The sequence below is a fragment of the Pantherophis guttatus genome, chromosome 6 (genome assembly GCF_059756535.1).
Source record: "Pantherophis guttatus breed Tessera chromosome 6, ASM5975653v1, whole genome shotgun sequence".
NCBI lineage: Eukaryota > Metazoa > Chordata > Lepidosauria > Squamata > Colubridae > Pantherophis > Pantherophis guttatus.
The window spans coordinates 33,086,445-33,112,940 of NC_142068.1; the positions used below are offsets into that span (position 1 = coordinate 33,086,445).

Sequence of the window (26,496 nt, forward strand, 5' to 3'; positions counted from 1 at the left end):
TAATCCTTACTGCAAGGCATCTTTTGTTAAATTATCATAAGTATTTAAGTAGAAGTTTTTTCAAAGTAAGTAGTTAATTAGTCAATAAGATTAAGCCAAAGAATGACTTATTTAACTAAACAAAGTTAACACGTGATAATCCTCCCCTTCCTCAGGATAAATACATTTCAGCTTTCACCATAAACTTTTACTGATCCTCTGCATTCTTGCACTCTATTTTATTATTATTATTATGGTTCGTTGCACAGTCAGCCAGATGTTCAGACTGGACCTGGGAGTGGGATAGGCAGACGTGAATATTTGATGGTATTATTGTTACTCTGGATGAATTATGGATTTGGATATGGATCAGCTATTCTTGTTCTTTAAGGTTCAATTTTATGAGGATAGAATGTTCTAAACTAGATTAAGTGCTTCTTCTGTAATTTTCTTCTGTTATTAATAAATGTCATATTTAACTGCATTTGCTTGTATATTTGCTAGTCAGCAAGCCCAACATAAAAATATCCTAATTAGTTACTTTTTAAACTTTGCTCAGCTAGCACTTGCTGTTAGTGCTTTCTAAACGAAAACATCTGCAGTGTGCTCAATGTACTAAGGAAAAATATTATTTCTTTGAGTTCTCAGATTGGAAGAATTACTTTCAGATTAGCAGTCTGATACAACATACTGCTTCACACTGTCCATGCAAGCAAGATCTTTCTGTCCGTGTTATAGCTTATTAAAAAATAATGCATTTGACCTTGCATTGTACATTACCATATAATCCTATTACACTGTTCTAACTTGCTAACTATATGTAATTAATTTTTAAAGTAGAATCTGAAAGTAAACGTACAGATGGAAAAAGGACTCATTTCCTATGAACAAATCCATGGCTTGGTATTTTGTTTTTGGCATGGTCTTTGAGAAGCCTGCAATGTACATTTAAACCTGGCATTCTGAAACAATTTTTTTTTGGAATATTTTTCCCCCTCAACTACAGCAGAAAATTCAATACAGAAAATACAACAAAAGCTTATTCCCAGCTTGTTCACAATGGAGCTCTAGCTGTGCAATATGTGATTTGCTACTGGTTAAAGCAGCACTCTTGCATTATGTAAACTCTCAGAGCAGAGAGATACAGATGTTACATTCTGTCATTGCTCCTGTCCACAGGATTGCTTTTCATGTTGTTTTTATAGGTACATAGGTTTCCAGTCACGTGATTAGTCTCCACCGTTTGAGGAGGTCACAAATTGTTTATATGACCTGAAATTCTTTGATATATTTTGTGCAGTGTTAATTTTCAGTTTTGACAAGATCCTCAATGCATTGTTGCAATAATAAGAAATCATTGTCTTGATATACACAAGTTTCTGAATATAAAATGGGGTAGTGCATACATTATATAATAAACCAACAGAAACTAAAACTGACATATTTGTTCAATGGTGTGAAAATCCTGAACCTGCAAAGACTAGGTTTCGCATACTGCAGACAAGTTAATGGTCATCTGAAATCTATTAAAGTCTCAATTTTCCAATAGATTAGTATGATAGTCTTGGCAGAGGGAAATGGAGTTTATACCAATATATGTTAAAAGACCAAAACAACCCACAACAATAAAGCAATTTCTATTAATGTGCAATGAGCTAAACTAGAAAGTTTGCCAAGAAGTAGGTTTATGCTACTTTTGGCTGGGGTGTTAATATTTTCAGAAATGCACTGTCCCAGTGATGTTATCAACATTTGCAAGTTTGACTACTCTTATGGTAAAGAAACATTGATACATGACATGAAAATGTTACATTTCATTGAATATTTAAATACATATTTTAGACAAGTGAAATGTTCTGTCCATGATAATACGTTTGTACTAATTGTACTAATGCAGTTCTATCAGAGATATAAGAGAATAATTAAGGTATAAGGTGCCAGATATCTTGTAGTGAGAGAACCACAAATATTTTCAGGGAAATGTGTGTGTGTGTGTGTGTGTGTGTGTGTGTGTGTGTGTGTGTGTGTGTTTATGCTGGTTTTTCTAGTGTATGCATGCATATTTAAACGTGGTTAACTTTATCTATTTTCTTACTATGAATAGTGTTGTGTCTGTAATGAACAGCATTGTGTCTGTAATGGCAAATACGTATTTTGCTATGGTACTTTTCCAAACACAGTTGCTGTAAGAGAAATGGGACATGTTGTAAAGGTCAGATTTTTTTAGCTTTGCAAATGCAGGTACCAGTTGCTTCCATATGTCTTGGCTTTTTTCATTATAGTTTCCAACTTGTGAATGTCCAGAGCTTTGGTTCTTGATTGTTTAACCTTGCCCATATGATATAGAACTGTGATGGCGAACCTATGGCACATGTGCCAGAGGTGGCACACAGTGCCCTCCCTGATGGCACGCAAGCTGTCACCGCAGTTCAGTTGTGCTGAGCATGCGCGTGCGCCTCCCATTGGCCAGCTGATCTTTGGGTCTCTGCTATGCATGCAGAGGGGGCAGGGTATGTGTGGGGGCACTCATGCATGCACGGGTTAGAATGCATGCATATACGTGGGGGCAGGGTGCATGTGGGGTGCCACGCATGCATTTGTGGGAGCTGGCGGCATGTATGGGGGATGCGTATGCTTTGCATTTAGGGGTTTGGGCATGACATGTACATTTTCTCACGCACACCCACGCTTTGGGTAGTCAGTCCAGAAAAGGTTAGCTATCACTGATATAGAAGGAAGGAAGGGAAAGAGGGAAGATTACCAGCTCTTTGCATAAAGGAAAAATAGATTGTCTATTCCTTTTGTCTTCTTCCTTTGCTGTCCTTCTTACTCTCTGGTCAATTTCTCACTACAATTTTATCAGCAAAGTGTCTCTCAGTCTTCTGGAAAGAGCTTAATTTTTTCTAATCAATTTCACAATACCCATAGAAAAATTCCCAAATTGGTTTTAAGGCTTATGTGAATAGTAAATCATTCCCAAGCAATGTCCCGTAAGTGAAGCCAATAAAACACCTGTATATCCCTGCCCCAAATGTTGTTTTGTACTCTATTCATTAAATAATTCATTTATATTTTATTTGTCCTTTACAAATTATTTTATTTATTAATCAAACCTATATTCTACCACAATCACAGTTCTCTCAGGGGCTCAAAAAATAAGAAGTAAAAAACAAGTAAAACCCCAACAGCGTGCAGGGCATCTATCTAAGGCTCTATTGCCAGCTTTCTCCAGAAGGTTGACACTGTTGGAGACAGACAATTTTCCAAAAGACCATTCCAGAGGACTGGCTCCATTATTAAAAAATAATGCTTCCAGCTTCAATCATTCAAAAACTGGAGGGCAACCAACTGTCACTCCTGGCATGATTTAAGTGCAGCAAGGAGATAAGTGCAGGTAAATAAGTGGCAATTTTGGTGTTCTGGGGCATTAAAATGAAGTACTATGAGCAAAGTGTGGTTAACACCTGTTATAGTTTGATTTGCCAAATAAATCACACTTGACTGAATTTGCTAAATATTCTAAGCCACAAAAATCAACACTGATGATTGATATAGGGATTTGTTGAAAGGGACAGATGGAATGCCTTTTCAATCAAAAGATCAAGTAACTTGATCAATTACTTAAATCTTCCTAAAAAGCTTCCTGAAATACTACACTGTTTTATCTACAAAGCATAATAAAAATGTGTGATACGATGCACTGAAATGGCTTTTACAAAATGCCTATTTGCTATTAACTTGTCACTTACATATTGTATTGTTTAGCAATAGGAAGAAATGTAAATTCTGAGTCTGTTTATTATATATGTATGTGTGTGTTGGTTCGGAATTCTTAAGTATCAGTACAAAGGAAACAATCCAACAAATATTTAAATTCGCTCCCATCACATATGTTTCTGTCGAAGCAAGTTGCATTAAATTCAGTAGGTATTATATTAGGACTACATATAAGACTGCCTTAAATTCCACTGAATAAAATTGAATAGGGTTGTTTTCTTCATAACCTTCAGAATAATTAAAGTCTACTGCAAGTAAATAAAACTTGTGAATAGTAATGTGTGAATAAAACTTGGGTAATTATTTGCATCATAAATTCTTTGAACAATTTGGCAGTTCAAAAGATATAAAAGAAAAGGGAAAACAGAAAGAATTGGTGTAGAACCCAATTGCTTATACAGAAATAAAATAAATTCATGTAAAATCAATAGAGCAAAAGGAACTAAAGCAAATTTCACTTGCACAACTGTTTCTTTACCCATCCAATGACATTGCAGGATTAAAAGCCAATGGTAATTTTCTGGTAGACTTTTATTTCTTTTGATGATGTCTAGTGACTGTAGAGTTCTCCCTAGGACAGGGTGTCAAACTCACGTCGTCACGGCAGCATCAAGTGACATATCGGAACTTTTCCCCCCTTCGGTAAACCGGGCATGGGCATGGCCAGCGTGTGACGCATCTGGCCCATGGGCCAGGTGTTTGACTACCCTGCTCTAAGACCATATCAAATTTGTTGGTTTGGATGTTAGGTTTGCAAATTATTATTTTAATGTTGACTCCATTTGTATTATTTGTGCCAATTGTTTATCTTAATGGCTTAAAGTGTTTCTTCTATATCTTACTAATGCTGTGAAGTCCTTTGAGAATCTGTCTTGGAAAGTGAGACAGGCACTGCATTTATGTTTTATTGTGAAAGTTGAAAGATTTGTACTGTATGTACAGAAACTGCCACAACACAACTTAAAAAAATGGTCTTACTTCAAAGTTTTTAATGGCCAGTATTTTTTTCACTTAGATCAAGAAGTTTGTGAGTAGGATCTTCAAAGAACTGAATATGTCACAATTGTGTTTCAAGGCACAACCTGAAATTACTCTCTACCTTTCTAATCAATCCTTATGAAAATGTTCAGAAAAACTGGCTTTGATCCAGTACTATTAACCTCTATAGGCATTTACTTCCATAGATTTTAAAGGATTTGGGGAAAAATAATCTGCATTGAACTGCATAGCAGAACTAGATATTGTAACCATAGAAACCAAACATCTTAAAAGCATTTTCTGAGTAGCCCTGTATGGATGTATAAAGTAAGAGCAGTGCCTGACATGCAAGACATATTAATATCAGCAAGACCATACAGCAGTCACTGTAACAGGAAAAGACATAAGCCATGAAGGGAGTTACAGTGCCAGACTGATAATATTATGATTAGCCATGACAAGACCTTTGGTCTCAGTGGCTGCCAAGAATATGCCAAAAAAAGTCTGCTTCCTCCCAATGTGCAGATAGTTAGGGACATAATGGGAATCCAAATGATGCAGATGAGAAGCAGTGAAATCTCTTTATTTGAAACAGAAGCGATAACAGTTTTGTAGCTATGCTGCTGAAACTGTATTTAAGGAAATGAAATTGTGAACTATAAAAAGCATGTCTTGAACTACTTTAGTGCATAACTGTCAGAGTTGAAGGACATGGTACAAGAGTATGAATTACCTTGATACAGAAAAAGAAAAAGAAAATTGACAGTGAATGTGTTTTTTAAAAAGTCACTTCATTCATTTCATAAATATTTTCATTAAAATGATTCCTTATTGTGACAAGTTTCCAGAGCAATTAAAGCCTAATCATCCCCTGTGTAAAACTGATTTGAAAGAACTGTGTTAGCACCATGCTCTTTGTTGTTTTCTTAAGCAATTGGTTTCATCAAAGAGCTGTTCCAAAGATTACATCAGCTGGAATTACAGGCTCGCTCACATCCCCATGAAACTCAATGGCTGAACTCCCATTGCCACCCAAAACAGCAAGTGCCTTTGTATGTGAGTGACTATAAACATTTTTTTAAAGTGAAGGCAGATACAATTGCAGATCTACCAAGAAGTCCTTGTTTCAGAAAAAGTCATTGATATTTCCTATTGAGGAAAAGGCCTTTGCAACAAATTCAGATTATTTGGAAGGAGAAAAGAATAACGAAGGGCAATTTTTCTTTGAGTCCTCTTGCCTTGCTTATATAACTACATCGTTTAGATCCTGATCTCTGTCAGAACTGGTTCATATGATTTGTCAATACTTTAGCTGCTTTTAGCCAGAGTCGGTATACTAAGTTGTTGTAGGTGTAGAGCCTTGTTACTCTATGATAGCAAATAAAAAATAAAAATATAGAAGGATGCCTTTCTGATTTTTTTCCCCTAAAGACCAAATCTGCAACATCAGCTGTCATGGCCATCAGTGATCCATAGCTCACAGAAACTTCTGACTTTTCATAAAATTTGTTGTCTGGAAAAAAATTCTACCAGGCTGCTAATTATGTATTCACCGATAACTGATAAAAAATGCCTTTTTATTTAATGCTTTAATTAAATGCTTTTAATTTGTTTTGTGAAGATGTGGCATTGGCATTTAATAATTTGGTTTTAACATGAGTTGTTCTTAGATTTGCCACATATATTCTACCTGTGTCTTGTATTTCTGTCTGTCTGTTTATTGTCTGCTTGTCTGTCTGTCTATTGTTTCTGTCTGTCTGTGTGTGTGTCTATATTTATCTGTCTGTCTATCTATCTATCTATCTATCTATATCACCATCATCACCATCCAATTCTGGGAAACAGCTAGGCTACCTGTCTTGGGATCACCCACAAAAATAATTAGAAAACATGTTGGAACTAAATAGAGGTGTTTGTCATTCATCTAGGGAATTGCACTGTGCAATTCTTTTACTATTATTTTCATGTGACCATTTGCTTTAACATGCCAGCATGCTTGTTATACTCTGACTATGAAGCAGAGGCTAGAGAAAATATTTCTGCGTCTTAGTAAATCAGTGTAAAGATGTTCTGTTTTATTCATTCATCCATGGCTATTCTCTTGGCTTCCTTTATAACTGCAGTTCCTGTATATGATTGTTAGCAGGCACTTATGCATGCTTTTTCCAGCTTTTATTAAGCAGCTAGTTTAAGCCTCTGAGTATTGTGATTAGGATATCACAAGAAGAAGGATTATTTCCTAAAACAAGCAAATGGTTCTCATGCATTTTCAGAAACAGTCACCACGAAAAAAAAAAAAGAACAAAAACTGTCTTAACTGTGTCTGTCTGCAAGTACGGATGTTTCACACAGTGGATCAAATCTTTCCTATATCTGCATCCAAGCTATCTGGTTGTGATCAGATGATTACAGCCCAAGGAAATGATTGGAGGGAGCTGGCTGGCTGCAGCTGCACTGTAGGCTGTTTGCAGGGACAACGAGCTACTGTTTTTTAAGCATAGCATCAACATAGAAGTTATTTTGTGGGTTTCAGGATGCAGCTATGGGCTGTGCTGCCAGCATTGTTCTGCTCCAAGCCTTTCGTTCAGTGGTACAAAGGAATTGTGTGCATATTTGTAGACGACGGCAAGAGGAATTGTCACATGAAATCCTGCCTCTGGAGAGTGATGATGAAATGAGCAGACCCAGAACTCTCAACATTATGGTATGGTATACTTTTATCAAGTGGGTACAGTTGAAAGGGTAATTAGGGCAGAAGCTTTATGTTTTTTGGACTTACTGTAGGGAAAGAGAATAATAGAACATCTGCTAACACTCCTGAAACTGTGCAAACCTCTAATTGAAATTCTGTTACCTGTAGTGTGCAGCTTTCTTCTACAATGAAGGTAGGGAAGGCTTGTATGCAATAGAGAAGATGACATTTTGCTATTTCATTTGTTCAGTGTTTGATTTTCAGTATAATGAAATGTAATGGCTTGCGATCTAATCATCAGCATAGCATCTTTATTCTTGAATCCTAATGCATAGCCTATATGTAAAAACTATGCATCTACAAAAACTACAAACTTCTCTCCCAGGCTACCAACACAGCTATATTCTTGACCAAAGGGGTTTGTACTGCTTGCTATAATAGAAATCGTTCTTGATACTTCAAGATTGACAGGTTCTTTCCTATCTCTCCTGTTATTGGGTCTGTTTTATTCCTGGTTAAAAGAGTCATGTTGATATACCTTTTTTTGAACCCAGGCCTTTTGTTGCCTTTGGATTTCATTAAGCACATTTAAGAGTAGAAGTCTGATGCATTGAAAGTTATCCCACTTCCAGATTTTGAAAGCATGTACTTTAACTTAATTACTTTAGTTACTTAATATTTTTCTGGTCCCATTACAACATAATGTATTACAAAACTGGTTCTTGGTGTTTTCCTAAATTACCATGATTACCATACTGCATTAATATATTGCCTGAGTTTTCACAAAGTTTCAAGGTAGGTGTGACATTCCTTGATGCTGCTAATAATGTTCAGAACTGTATGCAATTCTTTATTGGATATATAGATATAAAGTATCACTGAATATAACCAGGGTTCCTCCTACACTTTATATTTTAGCCTACAAATCTGTTTATAATTCAGACACACTTTGATACCTGAAGGAATACTTGTAGTCCAGGCTCATATCTCATGGTACAATCATATAGTTCATGTTGTCAGAACTTTCTGCCTCTCTTGCATAAATGTGCAAGGTGCATCACCATTCATTTGTATTATATTAAATAAAGTTGTGTTCCAGATGAACATAGATTGTTTCCCAGTTTTAGCAAATGATATTTCCAGTATTCAAGGTAATCGGCTGCTTAGAGACAAATTGTTGCTATGGAAATGATCCTGCTTTTTAATATATTTCTAACATTCTTGAGCTAAAATCACTAGGATAGTATACATAATACTAATCCCAATAAACATAATAAATCTAAGAATCCAAACAGTATAACAATCAGATTAAAAACTCATGCTTTTTACTTAGATTGGAAAAATGTAGAACAAGATGTAGGCCTGAATCATATCATTGTACTGTATATGTACCATTCCCTGCTAAGCACAACTCATTATATGGCACATTTATGACAATATGCCAAATATAGGTAAAGCTCATTTTTACCCGTGTCCTCCCAAGTGAAAATTTCTAATTTAGAAATTATCTTGCAAAAACAAGAAACAATTGCCTACACTTTATGAACGTACCTGTAAATCTCCTAGAGTCCAATGCCAGTAATATAATAAATAAATTCCACAAATAAAAAAAGCCAGACAAATTATATCTAGTATATTGACCCAGGATATAGTGTAGAAACCATGACTGACCAAAGCCTTCATGAGAAGCTTAAGTGTGTGAGAGAAAACAAAACTGTAATCCATATAAATGTGGTTTTATTTTGTCGATTAGCCTGGATGACTGTATGTATGAATGAAAAGCTAAAATATATGTTACAAACTATGAATTGATCTCACCAAGGTTTCTGTTTGGGTATATAAAACTAAGAATCCACTCACCCAACATTGACAATTACTGCATGAAATACTGTGAAAGGAGCCAGAAATGAGCCAGAAATGGGTCTGAGAAAAAAATGTGCAATGTTCTAAGTGTGAGTAGGGGAAAAATATTATCATAGGTGACATAAATGGATGAGTTGACAAACTGCATAAAAAGTGACTGAATCATTAGGAAACAAAAAGAAATAAAAATGATAACTGGTTTAGTGGCTAATTTCGTTACAAGGAAAGAGTAAAGTTATCAAGGATATAGGGGTGAGAAAGATTCTGAATATTGTCACAGTATTTTTAGGTAGTGTCAAAACTGGAGCTCAGAGAATTGGTGGGAATAAAAAAAAATAAGTGAAAGAAACGAGTGAAAATGAACAATTAGAGGAAGACATTTATGTGAAAAAGTTTCGGAAGATACATTAATCTCCTGAAATAATGAATTCAAAGCAGACATGAAGAAAGAGAATGTGGAAGTTGCTTAGAACAGGGTGCAAATGATGGCTCTATGTTTCAGAGTGGCATAGAAGTGTGAGGAATCACAGTAATGAAGAAAGTTACTTAGTGGAATGATAGAGTGAAGGTGGGTGTGAATGAGAAAAATGGACATAATAGAATAATTGCTGCAAAAAAGGGTGAGAGATATATTGCATACAATAGATGAAAGATGATAGATAGGTAGGTAGATATATATATATATACATACATACATACATATTGTAGATAGATAGATGAGAGATAGATGAGAGGTAGATGAGACAGAGTAGTTAAAGAGAGTAAGCAATGCTTAAGATTAAAAGAGAAATGCAGAGTCACATGGATGCAAATTAAAAATGTTTTGAAAGAGAATGAAGATTGTTAAGCAAAGAGTAATTGTAATTACAGATAAAAGATGAAATATTTGGGTTGAATCTGAGATAATAAAATGCTGGATGGAATATTTTTGAGATCTGTATGAAGATAATAATGCTATATCTAAGAATAGAATTGAAACTGATGGAATAAATATTAACTTCCAAGAAAAAAAAAATCAAAGCATATATAACCACATATACAAAGTTGTGGGGAAAATAGGACGTCTGTTGGCTATGTTCGCTGCCTTAAGTTATTTGTAAAAATAATAAAGACAGGATACAAATAAATGAATAAATATCCTGGACCAATCCAACTGATTCTGAGTTATTTGATTTACATGGAAGTGAAGCATGCATAAGAATGCATGGAATATATAGCAAATTATTTACTGTATTGCACAATGTTAATATAAGAATACATGGTGTTCCTTGGTTGTTTAATTGACCTACAGACATGTGTATAAGGACTTTTATAAGCAACATACAGGTGTATTGCTTAAGAAATGTGAATATACGGTACTTTTTCTATGCAGTTCATGTTGTGTTGCTGGTGGAGAATCCAAATGTTTTTCAGCAAATGGTAGGTAGGTCGTATGATTCACTTCAGAGTAATGGATCTTTAAACTGATATATCAAAGAGAAAGGCAGCATTCATAAGAAATATATAATTGCATGTACTTTGAGGAAACCTTCCTGTCATCTGGTGATTGTCCAGATTTTTGTAGTCTATATAATGGGAGCTGTACTCCTGGAACTGCTTTCAAATTGGAATTTGACCCTAATATTTTAGACTGGAGCCTTGTTAAGTAGAGCTAAATCTTACCTTTCTGTCTGGTTGTTTTATAGGTCACTCAAAATTTTTGTTGCATGATCATATTTATTAATTATTAAAGTTGATGTATTTTTGATTGATTTATAATGCATCCATCACTAAGCTGTTCTAAGTAGATGTACCCAATAAACAACATTGTGTTCCTTCAATAACACATTCTTATTTATACAGGTATTCTCATGCAAAACTCAAATATTGTTTCCTGATATCTCAAATATTTCTTGTTTTTACATAGAAGGCCTAATACTATGCCTTGATTGGGTGACCAATCAAGCCGATTCGCAGTTTGGTCAACTAAATAGATGTTATGATTCATGATTTGTGGTATTGAAACTATCATTCTAATCTGCTTGGGACAGAATAGCAAATATACACAACCAGCTCCTTTTTGGATATCATAGTGATAAACAATTAGAATGTTATATTTAAGAACTATGCATGTTCAAACAAAAATAGAGTCATGAATGATTGGATGCTAAAGGAACATGAATTGAATAACAAAACTGACTAATTTGAAAGAAGTATTTTGATGAGGGTTCTATTATACAGAGTGCATGAATGAGCATCAAATTACAAAACAAATATATAAAAGAAAAGTAAATTGGTAGAGGAAAAAAAAACAGACTGGGAAACTTTTGGTTGGATAGAATTAATATGTTCCTAGAAAAAGGTGACGTAAGAATTTTAAAAGGTTAAATGCATCGTATGATTTGGTGTATGAAAGCGTTGGAAGCAATGATAGTGGACAAGGGTAGAGAGGTATCATGCATAGTGTTGGTGTAAACTAGATTCTTATCTCATGCCTTTACTTTCTTCCATTTACTATAATTTATGTGTTTTCTGTGATCTGTATAATGTTGCTGTTTACTTTGAACATAAAGAGTGGGATGGTATGCACTAGTGGTAGGATTCAAATTTTTTTACTACCGTTCTGTGGGCGTGGCGTGGCTCGGTGGGCGTGGCAGGGGAAGGATACTGTAAAATCTCCATTTCCTCCCCACTCCAGGGGAAAGTTACTGCAAAATTCCCATTTCCTGTCGATCAGCTGGAGCTTGGGAGGCAGAGAATAGATGGGGGCAGAGCCAGTCAGAGGTAGTATTTACTGGTTCTCCAAACTACTCAAAATTTCTGCTACCGGTTCTCCAGAACTGGTCAGAACCTGATGAATACCACCTCTGGTATGCACACATTACATAAAAATAAAAATAATAAATGGACCAATGGGTAGATCCAAGTAGTTCACAAGCCATATCATAAGCCTGTCTTCTTCCTCAGGTTCCATAATGTTAAAGAAATCCCAAATAACACTTCAGAATGTCCCAAAGGTGCTTTTTTCAAGAGGCATCTGGACTTTCTGGTTTTTCTTTGAAGACTTTTCGCTTGTCATCCAAGAAGCTTCTTCTGACTGGATGGTGGGAAGTCAGAGTTGAAGAAGCTTCTTGAATGAGAAGTGAAAAGTCTTCAAAGAAAAACCAGAAAATCCAGATGCCTCTTGAAAAAGTACCGTTGGGACAACCATGACCTGGATGACTGAGAATCTCCGTAGACAAACACTGCAGAATATTAACCCAGCCATCATATTGGATATTATCCATGTGAAAAGACGAGCAATTTTATCTATCAGGAATCTAAGCAGCCATATCACTTAAATGTGCCACACTATTGATTCCTCACTCACTTCCACTCTTTCCTAAAATACCATGAACAGAGCCATTTGACGAGAAACTATTCATATAATAGGCATGAAGAAGTGTGTTTTTACCACTGTAATTATCACAAGCTAGGTGTGGCTTCGTACCTGTGAATAGCCATATTCATTATTTATCACCACTGTCATTTTAGACATCCCTTCACTTGCTACATTTCTCAGAGTTCCTCAGTAAATCAAGAAGCACATAGGATTGCTGACTGAAGAAAGGCTGCACTAGATTCCAATGTCCTGGCCACCTCCCTTTTTCACCACACAATTAGGTATAGGATGGAACTGCCCAGTTTTCACTTTTTCTGAGAAAACCCCAAAGCATAGCAGAACTTCTTAATTAATACACTAAGGTACAGCTTTGGATTGCTCTTACAGAAATCCTCTTTTATTAAGCCCCAGCTATGATTAGGGGATTTCCTGCACATCTGGATTCTCTCATTCCAGAGGGCAGATCTCCCACCATGGTCCTAGTCTCTTACTTTGAACTTGATTAGCTTTCTTTACTGTCAAACCCTTTTATCAAGGCTCAGACATAATTCACCCATGGCCATAGCTATAAAAATATATGTCTCAACTCCCCTTTTTCTATGTTGCAAGATATACCACTAGATTTGATTAACAGCAGCATGCAAACTGCACTTAGGTCCTCATGCTCCTTTGAGTGCCAGTGCAGCTTTATATCTTTGGCTGCCTCATTTGGAGCTGCCTTGCCTATTTAGATCTAGGCCCAAGTTCTCCTTTCTTGACTATCCAATGAAAATGGTGACCAACATGTTTCTTGCTCGTTCCCAAACATGTAATATTGGAGGAAAGTGCATCTACAGTGTCTTCCTTGTTGGTCCCACTTATTCTATAACATATATATTTATTATTACATCTTTGATATAGGTTGATTATATATATGATTGTTTAGAAATATGAAGTTTATTTTGTATTATAATGTATCATTGGTTATTTGTTTAAAAATGACTACCTTAATATCAATTATTAAGATGTGAAATACTGAATCTTCATTGGTCTATGGTATGTTAATGCAAAATTTATCTCTTTTTTAGGTGCCAATTTTAAAGTATGTTGTATATACTTTAATGGTGTATGAACCATTATGGTGTATGAATCATTTTCTAAATGATGATGACTAGTTACCACTGCAAAGTATATATGAGAAGATTTGTATCAAGCTAAGTTCAATTGACTTTTTTGGTTATATCTCTCTTCTATACTTTCTTTTTTGCTGATAAGTAGTTATTTAAAGTGAACAGCTATCTGTAAACCTATTAGCCTACCAATATTATGAGAGAAAATACTGTCTGTTCTTATTAAATGAGACCTGTCCAGAAAATAAGTATGGTGCATAGACAGTGCAAATCAGGTGGTTATTAAATTTCACCAATGCATCCCATATAGAGACATCTGGGAAAGAGGAAGTAAAGCACTGATATTGGAATCTACAGGACTGTGTGAATACAAAATGGTAGAGTGTGATCTTGATGAAAACTCTATTTAAACATCCAATAGAACTAGGACATTTTTCTGGGTCATTGTTAATAGACTGCTGTTTCTTTTGTAAGTTGGTATATAATGTTAGGTTCTGGTGTCATAAATGTGAATAGGTATGAACATCCCAGAAACAGGGAAAAAGAGACCAATAAAGGGAAAGATATTAGATGACATTGCCAGCTGACTTAAAGATAATGCTAGAAAGAAAAGCTAATGTTACAGCTGATGCTAGAAAGAAGAGATATATAGAGGAACTGCAGCAAATAAAACAGATAAAAAAGGAGATTAGAAGTGAAATCAGGAGCTTGATAAAAAAAACAGTGCAACATAAAATGTTCTAATTAATTAAATTGGCACTGTGCTGTTGTTGTTAGAATTCAGTGTTTAACTATAGTCTCACATTGACTTGTCTTGATACTCTTCTGTTTTTAATAGTTTGAAAATCCCTCCCTCACCCTGCTTCTTTGTACAGAGAAAAATAAGTGACCAACTTGCTTTGCATTTGAGACCCATGAATACTCTTTTTGATATTCCTGAGTCAGGAGCTGAAGCTGTTCTTCGCAGCAAGCAATCCACATTCATTTTATTTTATGATCTATGCTAAGTGTTCCATGTAAATATGTGGACAAATATTACGGATATCACCAACAGGGCTGGTGATTTCATATAGCTGGACTTCACTCTGTGAGTTCTGACATACTTAGTCACAGAAATTCTGCCTTTTCAATCCACAACTCTGAGCCCCACAAAATAGCTCTTAAGTTCTGTGGAAAAGTTGTTCCAACTGGGCCAAATGCTGGGCCAAAATTTGTCTTTTTGTCTCCCAAAGGGATTGCTTCCTGCTAAAGAAGTTTCATTTCCCCCATCCCCATGTTATTTATATAATTTGTTTCAAGTGTGATTTTGATTCTACTTTATAGTTTGCACTATAATAGAAGCAGCCACTGGGGTAATTTTCTTACATGCTTTTTCGTTGTTCTACATCAGTGATTTTAACATTTGGCAACTTAAGATGTGTGGATTTCAACGTCCAGAATTCCCCAGCCAGCATGAAGTTCACACATCTTCAAGTTGCCAAGTTGGAAAAACATTGCTCTACAGAATCCCAGACCTTCTTGATCTGAAAAAGCTCCTTCAGCTATTGTGCTTCCTTGGGATTGCATTTTAACGCATGAAGCCAAGAAGCCTGCAGATCACCAGAGAAATGTTTGTATACTGAAAGGATACTGATACGTACACTACAAATTGTTTTTTTTTTTCCTTCTAGAAAACCAGTTTTGAAAGGGAATAATAATTAAAAAGAAAGAATAGCTTTTGGATATTTAAAACAAACTTCCAATAAGGAATCAAAGCGATATCATAGAATGAAAAGTCACCAATTCTTATTGTTATTAGTTTATTACATTTCCATCATGTTTCTGCTGCAATTAGTCTAATATTGCATGTTCCATGCATGTACTAAGACTGACTTAGTTGTAATGGATTTGATATTCTCAGCCACAGGTCTTTTCAAGTAATTTGTCACAGATTGAACACGGAATCCTCAAAAACTTAAATTAACTAAACCATAGGAATATATTCCAGCAGACATTGCCAAAACAGTGGCCAACTGGTTGCGTTTACGAAGCTTGGAGTAGAAAACAATAGTCTCTTTCTATTGCTGCTTCCCTGTAATTAGTATTAAGCTATCCTGCCTAGTATTCAGGAGTTGGTTGTATCAATATTGATAGCCGCATCCTGGAAGAATCTGTCTGGTCCCCTTTTAAAGCCATCCAAATGGGCTCCACTTACCACAACAGCTGGCAGTGAATCTTTCAAATTACCAACAAATTTAGTTTTTGATATTCACTGCAGATATCCCAATGCTAGATGGATTTTTGGTTTTCAGCGTATACATTTTAAGGAATGCTAATTGGGGAAAATAAAAACTAACTTGTTTTGTTTTCATCCTTTTCACATATAGTTGGTAAGCGGGAAAGGGCATATCTTGCTAATTGTTACAGTCAAGACAGCTTTTAAAAAAATAGTGAATGAGAAACATTCATTTTATTACACTTACTTGAGACTTCTGCTGATATATGCTGATCTTCTATGTTGCTTGAACAACAGTTTTTAATAGTTTCCTAAACAGGATATTTTTAACTTTTTAACTTCTATTTGTAATCATGATAAATACGTCTTTTGTGGTAAGTGAAATCTTTATTGTAGACTTCGCATTTTCCTCAATGTATTATCCCATAAAATGTATTTGTTTTATAGCTTTCACAGGACACCTCTGAACAATCTCATACTTATAAATGGTTCTCATTTATAAATTAGTGATGTATCTTCACCTCAATCCACAATTGTAATGAGTATGATTTCTTTTCTTTTTCTCCTGATGTTTGGAAACTTAGGCCTGAATAATAGTTCATTCAATTTGAGTGTTTTTATTGAGAGTGATCAAATTATCCTACTTACAAAAAGATTTGAGAAACATGGAGAAAAGAAAGCAAGGAAATGCAGTAATTAGATTTTGTACTAAAGAACAACCTAAGTCTAAACACAGAGAAGAGTACTGTTAATAGAAATAAAGGCAAAGATGTTTTTGGGGGATTATTAAGATTCCCAAAAGCTTCAGTACTTTATATAAAAGTCCAGTATGATGACTTTTATTTGGAATTGATAGAATCCTAAGGAGCAGTGAGAAACAAGAAAAGAAAGTGCTGGCCGAGTATGTTAATGAATGACATATAACATTATATGATTGCCAAATTCTATTCTCAAAACAAGATACCATTTGTAAAACAAGATACTATTCAAAGTATAAATTGTACCTTGTACTTTGAAATAAGGATTAGCAGATAATTTCACTTTTTAAGTGAAAGCAGAAGGCATATGATAACCTGATAGAAACATTACCATAATAATCTCTTCAATTTACTGTTTCTAAATTTGCATTTTAAAAATTGCTTATCAAAATATTTGGCTGTTTATTCATACCCATCAAAAATATGGTCTAAGTTCAAGAATGGACAATAGCAATAGCACTTAGACTTATATGCCACTTCACAGTGTTTTACAGTCCTCTCTAAGCGGTTTACAGAATCAGCATATTGCTCCCAACAATCTGGGACTTCCTTTTACTGACCTCGGAAGGATGGAAACTGAGTCAACCTTGAGCCAGTGAGATTCGAACTGCCGAACTGCTGGCAGTTAGCAGTACTGCATTCTAATCACTGCGTCATCCCGGCTCACAATCTGTGCCCTGCCTGATGTTATTAAGCATCCAATCTCAGCAGTTCCAGCCAAAGACCAATTTTGAGGAATGATACATAGTTACAATATATGAAATGCTGTTACAGCTTCTGTTATTGTTCACAATTAGGCATGGTGGCTGAGCATGCAAGAAGTTTGAATCCAACAAAATCTGGTGGGCCACAGAAAGAGATTCTGGTTCCCGTTACCAATTTTTTCTTATCCTCCTACTTCTTTGGATCTGGTGTTTGTCTTTACCAAAGAAGGGGAAAGGAAAAGTTGGAATCCACTCTTCTGTCTTCTCCATGATACTCTTGTCTTTCCCAATCCATTTCAGTGCATCACTTCACATTTTCTCACTGAAAAAAAGAAAGGAACAACCCTACATTTGAAGCAATTATAGTTGGGAAGGGAAGGGAAGACACATTTTCCAGGTCATGGTGATGCCTACCTTGCTCTCCAGGTTTTTGGACCTTTCCCTGCTAGCAAAAGTATCTGTGGCAATCTCTCTGTTTCCTTACTGTGCCTGTGTTCTTCTACAAGCTGTTTCCCTGGGTGAAGAGTAAGATAGATTGAAAGAAAAGGGAGCAAAAAGAAAAGGGAAAATAGTCTCCTTTTTACCTCCCTTGCCAACCTTCACTTTGCTGTCACTATTTACATCCTCATCCTCACAATATTCTCTTTTTGCATGAGCAACATTACATAAAATGCAGAAAAAAGTCAGAAATAGCAAACAAAACAATTAAAGGCATGAAATAAAAGAAAAGCCTGCATGTTTTGGGAATATCCATGAGGAATAGTACAGGTATTCCAGTTTTTTGTATTAAATTCTATGAGTTTTTAAGTTAATAGGTTTTATTTAAGTCCTTAATTTCCATGAAAATTACACTCATTTTTACCTCTTTCTGTAGATTGCAGCACCAATAAAATGCCTACATTTATGCCAAATGTAGCACCAATAAAATGCCTACATTTATGCCAAAATCTGGTTACCTTATGAGATCTGGTACTTTTCACTTTTAGCTATTTTAGTAGATGGTTGGGTTGGTTGGTGGGTAAATTATATTAAAACAATCTATAAATAATATTTTTATTTTATGTTGGACTCTTGATGACGTTCTATCTGAAGTTGTACAGGAATGCCTGGTGGTGCCTGGAAGTACCTCAATGCTGACCCTGCATGTGTGGTCATTCTTAAAAGCTTTTGATAATTATATCGTGGTTTGAAGAAAAGCAATGTTTGTAATCCTCTAATATAATGTAATAGAATGATGCCTGTCTCAATGATAAATATATAGAAATCTGCATTAACCATGAATATTGAAGTTGCTGTAAGGATGGAACTGAAGGTGTCTGCAGGAACTGATAAAAAATGAGGATGATGGCCATGATAGTGTTATATCAGGACTGCCTGTTTTTTTATTCATGCAATGTACGTAAAAATAAGTAGAACTTAAGTCACACAATCAACCACTATCTTGCTTCTTTGACCATGTCATATATCACCTTGCCCACAGATGAAGTACTACTAAAATGCATCATTCTATGTCGTATTTAACACAATTTCCCCCAGGGATAAATAACCATCCAGGAGTACCAAAACTGATGAGAGAACTATTCTCCAAGTTCAGTTCTGGTTCCATGGATTCTAATAAACCCAGGAGTATGATTGACTCCACACTTCGGATACTGAGCAAGAAACTCTAAGTTACATCCAAGCAAAAGAAATGTTGGTGAAATTTTGGTGCAAGGGGAGAAAAGTATCAGGGCTGACTGAAAAGTTTAAGAGATTACGGGCAGCATAGGAAGAAATTATGAAAAATGTGAACTGTTGAATGAATAGGGGAGAGATGAATAGATTGCACAATTCTGAATGAGTTCTGGAACTGTGCACTGGCATTGTTCTTAGGAGCACTGGAGCTAGTAATGCTGATGATGAGTGATCTGCCTCCAGATGTGCTGTTTTGGTCACTTGTCATTCTTCCTTGAAAAATTGCAGAAAATTTTAACAGCTTCTGTAACCAGTGATGGCTTGTTTCTGTATCTGAAAGGAAAATACAAAAATATTTTCATTTTAAGCAGATGCTCAGTCTGGCTACCTTTCTTCCCACTGCTAAAATGCATTGATTCAGAGCCAGAATATCTCATGTCGACAGAAATCTTCTTCCTTTTAAGAATTGTTCATTTTTATCTAAGAGTGAGGGCAATATTTTGATGAAATGTCAAAAAGTTGAATATCAGGAAGTTAATCTTGTTCTATTCTTCATATTTGAAAAAATAATGAATGGATTTATGATTAAACTGAAAAATCTGGTTTTGGGGACAGAAAAGAGACATCCTTTAAACAATGTGGTATAATCTGTAGTTGTTGGTACAGTTCTCTGATCTTTCTATTTTTAAAACTTAAAGGAAGAGTGATGTCCTAAAATAATATTACATTGGAGAAGATTTTTGTATGCTGCATTTAAGCTAGTGTAGTTTTTAACTATATGAAAAATTCTGTTTTTCATTATATGCATTTCATTTCCACATATCCTGTTATGCTACAGCTTCCAAAAAAGAAAGAAAAAAAAATTCCAGACTTTGCAATCTTCATATTGTCCATACATTTAACAAATCTGTCAGTCATAGTCATGCCTGAAAATGGACTAATGATTTGTGAAGACTAAAATGGGGATTTCCAGCTTAAAGACATCAGCTTTGTCTGATTTTTCAGGAACAAAATCATACTCATAACTTCAGTGTTCATCTCCTTGTACTAGTACTATTATTTTTATTCCACTTTTTTGTAGAACATGTAGGCTGTCGTTAGAAGATCATTTGGCGGCCGTGGCCAGGGGGGCTTTTTATCAGGTCCGCCTGATACGCCAGTTGCGCCCCTTTCTAGATCGGGACTCCCTACGCACAGTCACTCAGGCACTCGTCACTTCCCGCCTGGACTACTGCAACGCTCTCTACATGGGGCTCCCCCTGGGGTGCACCCGGAGGCTCCAGCTGGTCCAGAACGCGGCCGCGTGGGGGATTTTGGGGGCGACGAGGCGCTCCCACGTGACACCTCTCCTGCGCGAGCTGCACTGGCTCCCGGTGGTCTTCCGGGTGCGCTTCAAGGTGTTGGTGACCACCTTTAAAGCGCTCCATGGTTTAGGGCCGGGGTACTTACGAGACCGCCTTCTGCCACCAATAGCCTCCCACCGGCCAGTAAGCTTCCACAGAGTGGGCCTCCTCAGGGTGCCGTCCGCCAGACAATGTCGGCTGGCGACCCCCAGGGGGAGAGCCTTCTCTGTGGCGGCGCCCGCCCTCTGGAACAACCTCCCCCCAGAGCTACGTACAATAACAGACCTCCGGATTTTTCGTCGGGCCCTAAAAACCCATTTATTTCAACTAGCTGGGCTGGCTTGAGTCAAATTTTAAACGGATTTTAAATTGGAATGTTTTAATTACGGCCAAAATTATTTAATTATTTTAAACAGATTTTAGATTTTGTATGTTTTGTATGTATGTCTTGTTTTTACTTTGGCTGTTCACCACCCTGAGTCCTACATTGGAGAAGGGCGGTATAGAAATTTAAACAAATAAAATAAATAAATAAATAGAACCACTTACAAAATATAGAATATTAATATAATTCAAATCCTAAGTGCCATTTACAGCTTAACCAAATGAAATCAGCAATGGAATGACAAGAAAAAATCAACATAGATGAAAAAAAGAACTTCCTTTTGAAAACCCAGTCAGCCTTATTACTTTAGCCTGGACTATCAACCTAAGGTGACTTTTCTTGGTATAAGGCTGTACCTGTTTATTTGTTCTCACCTGTTTATTTGTTTGGATAGAAGCTCACTACAGTCATACCGTGACATAAGAAAAAAGAAGTCAAACAGCCATCCTCCAGTACTGAATCTACATTTTCTAAGGGACTCAATCAGCAGCAAGACTATCAGAAAGAAGAAATCTTTAAGAATATACTTTAAAGACTTTTATACAATGCAACCATGAACCTAGTTAGGCAGGATCTTACATGAGATGGTTCCTATGCAGAGTTCACTGACTGGCCTTCGGTAACAAGTGAATAGATCACTTGCTTATATGACATAGGACAGTGATGGATAACCTTTTTGGTCCCGAGTGCCCAAAGCACGCAAATGCATGCGCACGCTCCTGAACCCCCCAAATGGAATGCGAGTGCCCCAGTGCATGCGCCCCCCATACATGCACGCAAGTTCCCTGCACATGCACACATGCCCCCAAGTGCATGTCTTCCAGACATGCGCCCTCCACACATGTGCTCCAGCCCCTCCCATGCCCCATTTTGGCTTCCAGGTTGGTGCAGGGCAACGGCTAGCGTGCCCACAGAGAGGGCTCTATGTGCCACCTGTGGCACACGTGCCATAGGTTCACCATCACGGACATAGGACTTTACTATTTGAGGGATTATTTATCTTCTATAATTCTGTTATATGGGCAAAGTACTGTACACCTGTTTCAGATCTGCTCAATTAAGCAATGTCATCTTTGGGAATCCAAGAAGTGTGACCGCTCTGTGGCAGCAGCAGGAATGAGGTTCCTTCCCCCCATCCTTGGACAGTCTAAAAAGCCTTGAAAACCTGATTATTTGCCTTAGATTTAGAGTTGTAGTTCTTTTTTCTCCTTTTCTCCTTTTTTATTATCCACCATCATTATAAAAAAGGGAACTTAATCTAGATAGATTAATTTGACAAAGGAACAGGAGAATTAACAAAACAAGTTCCAGTGACTGAAACTGACTACTTAATCTAAAATGAATAAACCTTGCTGTGTTTAGGATTCAAGCTTTATTTTGAAAGTGTTGTTTAGTAACAGACTATTAATTATGAAAAGGCTTGGGTAAATGGAATATTAGTATGGTGTGGTTCTCATTCCTCACCATGACACATTTCAAATATAAATTATAGTTGATATCAGAGAGAATATAATTTTTTCCTGCTTTTTCATAATTTCTTCCCATTGTCATCTTTAAAGACATTGATGAATTCTGTTTACTATTTTCTTAGCTACTGTTTTATTTGGTTTTATTCTGTGCATCTAACCCGTTCTGTTACTTGTTTTTATTGTGATGTCTTCTACTGATAACACAGTACATTAGTAATAATCAAGAGGTTCAGTGTGATGATGATTATTATTAGGATAGAATAGAATAACAGAGTTGGAAGGGACCATGGAGGTCTTCTAGCCCAACCCCCTGCTCAGGCAGGAAACCCTACACCACTTCAGACAAATGGTTATCCAACATCTTCTTAGAAATTTCCAGTGTTGGAACATTCATTTATTATTAATTATCAATTATTATTATTATTATTATTATTATTATTATTATTATTATTAATCATTATTATCAATAAAGTATTGTACAGCTTGTGGTTAGCTTTGAAATCTGTTGATACTTTTCCCTGATTGGTTCAGCTAGGAGAATTATGGGGAAAAGCCCCAAATGTCCTACAAACTAATAATGTGAAATTTAGCTGGCATTGAAGCTGGTTGTAATAACATATATTGTGCAGGATGTGCAGATTAAGTCTATTCCTGCAGTCTGGTGAATTCCTGCTGTTGAAGTTCTTTTTCTTTTGAGCTCATGTATCCATTACAAACAGAAATGTATGTTCTACAAATCTTAATGTATATTATCAACAAAACAATGCAAATGCTTTTCAATAGTTGGTTTATAAAATTGGCAACAAGGGTGGCTATTCTGTGAATATTCTGATTTCTGTGAAAGGTAGATAGAAAATGCTAATATGCTTATAGCAAGATTTCTAATTGGATTGGATAGACAGGATAAAGCTGTATTTAAATTTTAATTTTAATCAAGATGTTCCTGAAAATACAATCCAGCACATTCTTCTCTCCATTTGTCTCTTAAATCTCTCTTAGCAGTATCTGCCACACTCATTGAAAAGTGGTGTTGGAAGAAATGTCTATCTGGGTTCAATTCCAAGTGGGGAGAAAGACACTGGAAACATGGACACTGCTTGGAAAGATGATTTAATGGTGGACAGGTTTTTTTCTGTCCTGGGCAAAATGAGCACATGGGTGAGAGAGGGAGACAGATTTATACCCTCTCTTGGATCCCGCCTTGAAGCTTCCTGTTCCTGTGTAAGAAATGTATTCTGATTGGTTGTTAGACTCCCATGGGGCCATGCAGGGATAACTTTGTAGGTTGTCTGCTTGGTTGAATCTTGCTGAGTGATGCAATTTCCTCAAGTGCCGTGTGGTGAGTTCTGTTGCTAGATGGGTAGAGGGCTAATCCTATCATGTCTTGAGGCCATGTCTTAATCCCATCACCCTGGAGCTGAAGGTGAGGTGCAGGGAGCTGCTTTGTCTTTAAAACATGTTTCTCCTTTTCTCATCCAGGGAATATAATATTCTGCCTTTTTAATATTTCCTAAAATATTTCATTCTTCTAGGAGAGAAGTGGGTGCTAATTTCCTACAGTGGGATTACAGCAGTTCCAGAATTCCAGCAACCAGAAGAAACATGAAAATTACGTACAATTTCCCTCCCTTAACAATTAAGCATTAGAAAGTTGGGGTTGTTAAAATCATGATTCTTCATACATCACATTGGCTCTTGTGGTTTGAACACTTTGTGGAACCTTCCTACAAACAGAATGTTTACATAAATAATTCAGTAACTACTACATTTTGCAGAATGAGTAGTTCCTTTGAATTATGTTCATAATATATATATATATTTACTTTTTAAATTTTGTATGACACTCTTAAAAACCAAATTTTCTTAAGGCAGTCAACCACAGACAAAAATCAATAAATTTTAAAGTTGTTAAATATACTATACATTGACTGGAAATAAATGTTTTCTCCATGAAAGAAGTTTGTAAAAAATAAGATTGTATACTTTGCTTTGAACACACCATGTAAATATGCTTCAGTTAGACTCACAATAAATTAATTAGTATTGATCAAGCACCAGACATCAGGAAGAAATGGTTGTCATAGATTGGAACAAAGCCCAAGTCAATTAAGAATCTAACTGCTATCTATGATACGCAATGTAAGATTTGTTTCACCTTTTTTCCTACTCGCCGTTCAGACACTCCTCAGTCTGGGTTACGATCACTCCTATTTGCATAGCTGAGTGTCAATCAAATCCCTCTGGAGCTGCATCCTCCTCTCTTCCTGCTTCCTCCTCAGACTTTTTCACTCAGCCATTGCAATAGCATCGAGTGTCTGTTCTCTTGATTGCATTTCGTTCTTAATTTACTTATTTCTTTCTGAATTGGCTAAATATTGTTTATTTACTGTCTAAAAGTGCTGCGCTTCGTTTGCCTTCGTCTGGAAAAGGTTAAAGCGCGTAGCGGCGGTTCGGGGCTCCGGCCGCCGCTTGCGGCTTGGCTTGGCTGGCGCTTTATTTCTAACGGTTTTCCCGCCATTGCCGCCATTTTGCTGCCAGTCACTTTGCGAGGCTCCGGTTTGCCTTAGTGGCCATTTGATCGAGCGGCTTGAGTCCCTGCCGGCTGGCATACTCATCAGCTGCCTTTGAGAATTGTGACTGCTCTTTTGCTGCAGCTTCAGTCCGGCCGCAGGCGCTGTGTTTCGCCTGGCTCAGGACTTCTGGAATTTCCCCTCGCGGGCCGCCATTTTGAGCCCTGATCATCGGCAACGTTTTTGGATCTCCGTGGCCATAGCGACCTGGGCTTTGGTTTCCAGGGTCGCTAGGTTGCTGGCAGGTGGGGACGCTGTCCTGATCGTACCTGCAATTCACAACGGCCTGCAGAGGGGTGCCTGAAAGTTCAGGGAAGTACACATTGCTTAAATTAATTTACATTCTTAATATAAAAAATAATAATAATAATAATAATAATAATAATAATAATAATAATAATAATAATAATTATATAAGAGCATATAGATATATATATTACAATTTCTATTACCAATATACTATCATATATATAGAATTGATAAGTTCTATTTACAATTAATTCATTAATTAATTAATAATTTATTGGGGTGATTGATTATGGATGACAGGGAGGAAGGTGCTCTTTCTTCTGATATGGATAGGAGTCCCTCCCCCTCCCCAGTACCTTCCCCTAAACAGCTCAGGGGGAAGAAATCTAAGGCTACCAGGCAGGCTAAGTCCTCCAAATCTGCCACAGTAGATAAAGATGCCCAAAGGAGGCATAAAGCATTAGAAAAGCAGTTTGATAAGGCTAGGCAACGGGCCCAGGACCCTGGTCAAGGACCAATTCCTGAAGGCTTGAGCCATGAGGTGACCTGTGAGCCCTCGGCCTCTCATAATGTAGATTTGTTGCCCAGTGGTCTGAGGGAGGATGGCCCCTCAACCTCTCAGGAGGCTCCAATGCCAAGGGCCAGTGTAAGGTCCCGCTCCTCTAGTTTTGCAAGCCATTTTTCTCAAGCTTCTAGGCCAGGTCCTGAAGCTACTTTTACACCCACTGCAGCTGGCCTCCGCCCTGAAGCGGGCCCAGGGTTCCCTCAGCCTGTGGATTTTCAGTCCTTTTTTACCCAGGCCATGTCCCATATGTATCAAATGGGGTTGCAGCAAGCCTCTGGTGCCTTCTCTGCTCCTACGTGCCCCACTACTTCTGCCTTTTCCATGCATCCCCCTGGTGCACAACTTCAGCAGCAATCTGTTGCCTGTAGCCTTGTGCCTGAATCAGCCCGGGAGGACGATTTCCTAGAAGATTTTGAGATGTCAGAGGATGAAGAAGAGATTCAGGACAAGCCGGCTTTTCCGGGTCTATTTAAGCCTTCCTTGTTTCGCTCTCTCCTACGCAAGGCAAAAGCTGCCACTAATATGGATTCCACACCTCTTCAGGGCTCCTCTTCTTCTACTCCATCTGGCCCCAACAGTAACTTGTTCAATCTACCTCAACCTGATGAGGACTTTGTTCCCTGTCCGGATCTTTTCTGCCAGGTTGTTCAAAAGCCTTGGGACCGCCCCGCCTCGTTGTCGGGCCCGAATTCATTTGATCGAAAGCTTTATGCCTCGGCTCCTGCGCTGGATGCCCTCCTGCAGTTACCTTCAATTGATGATCCGGTGGCGAGTCTCACATCGTCTTCCATCCTGGTAGGTGAGG

At 37.0% G+C, this 26,496-nt stretch overlaps 1 protein-coding gene across 13 annotated transcripts in view; it reads left to right on the top strand.

Annotated features, from left to right (window-relative positions):
• The window catches only part of DOCK10 (dedicator of cytokinesis 10), a 166,510-nt gene that overhangs the window by 14,398 nt on the left and 125,616 nt on the right, over positions 1-26,496 (top strand). For 8 of the 13 annotated variants that reach the window (XM_034439387.3, XM_034439391.3, XM_034439396.3 and 5 more), the window contains exon 1: positions 7,182-7,438. The exons of 4 other annotated variants lie outside the window; for them this stretch is intronic. In XM_034439387.3, the coding sequence (XP_034295278.2) occupies positions 7,277-7,438 (162 nt within the window). In that variant the 5' untranslated portion in view covers positions 7,182-7,276. Of the gene's footprint in view, positions 1-7,181; positions 7,439-26,496 lie in introns of those variants that run through there. One more of the 13 variants, XM_087872663.1, reaches the window with a different exon arrangement.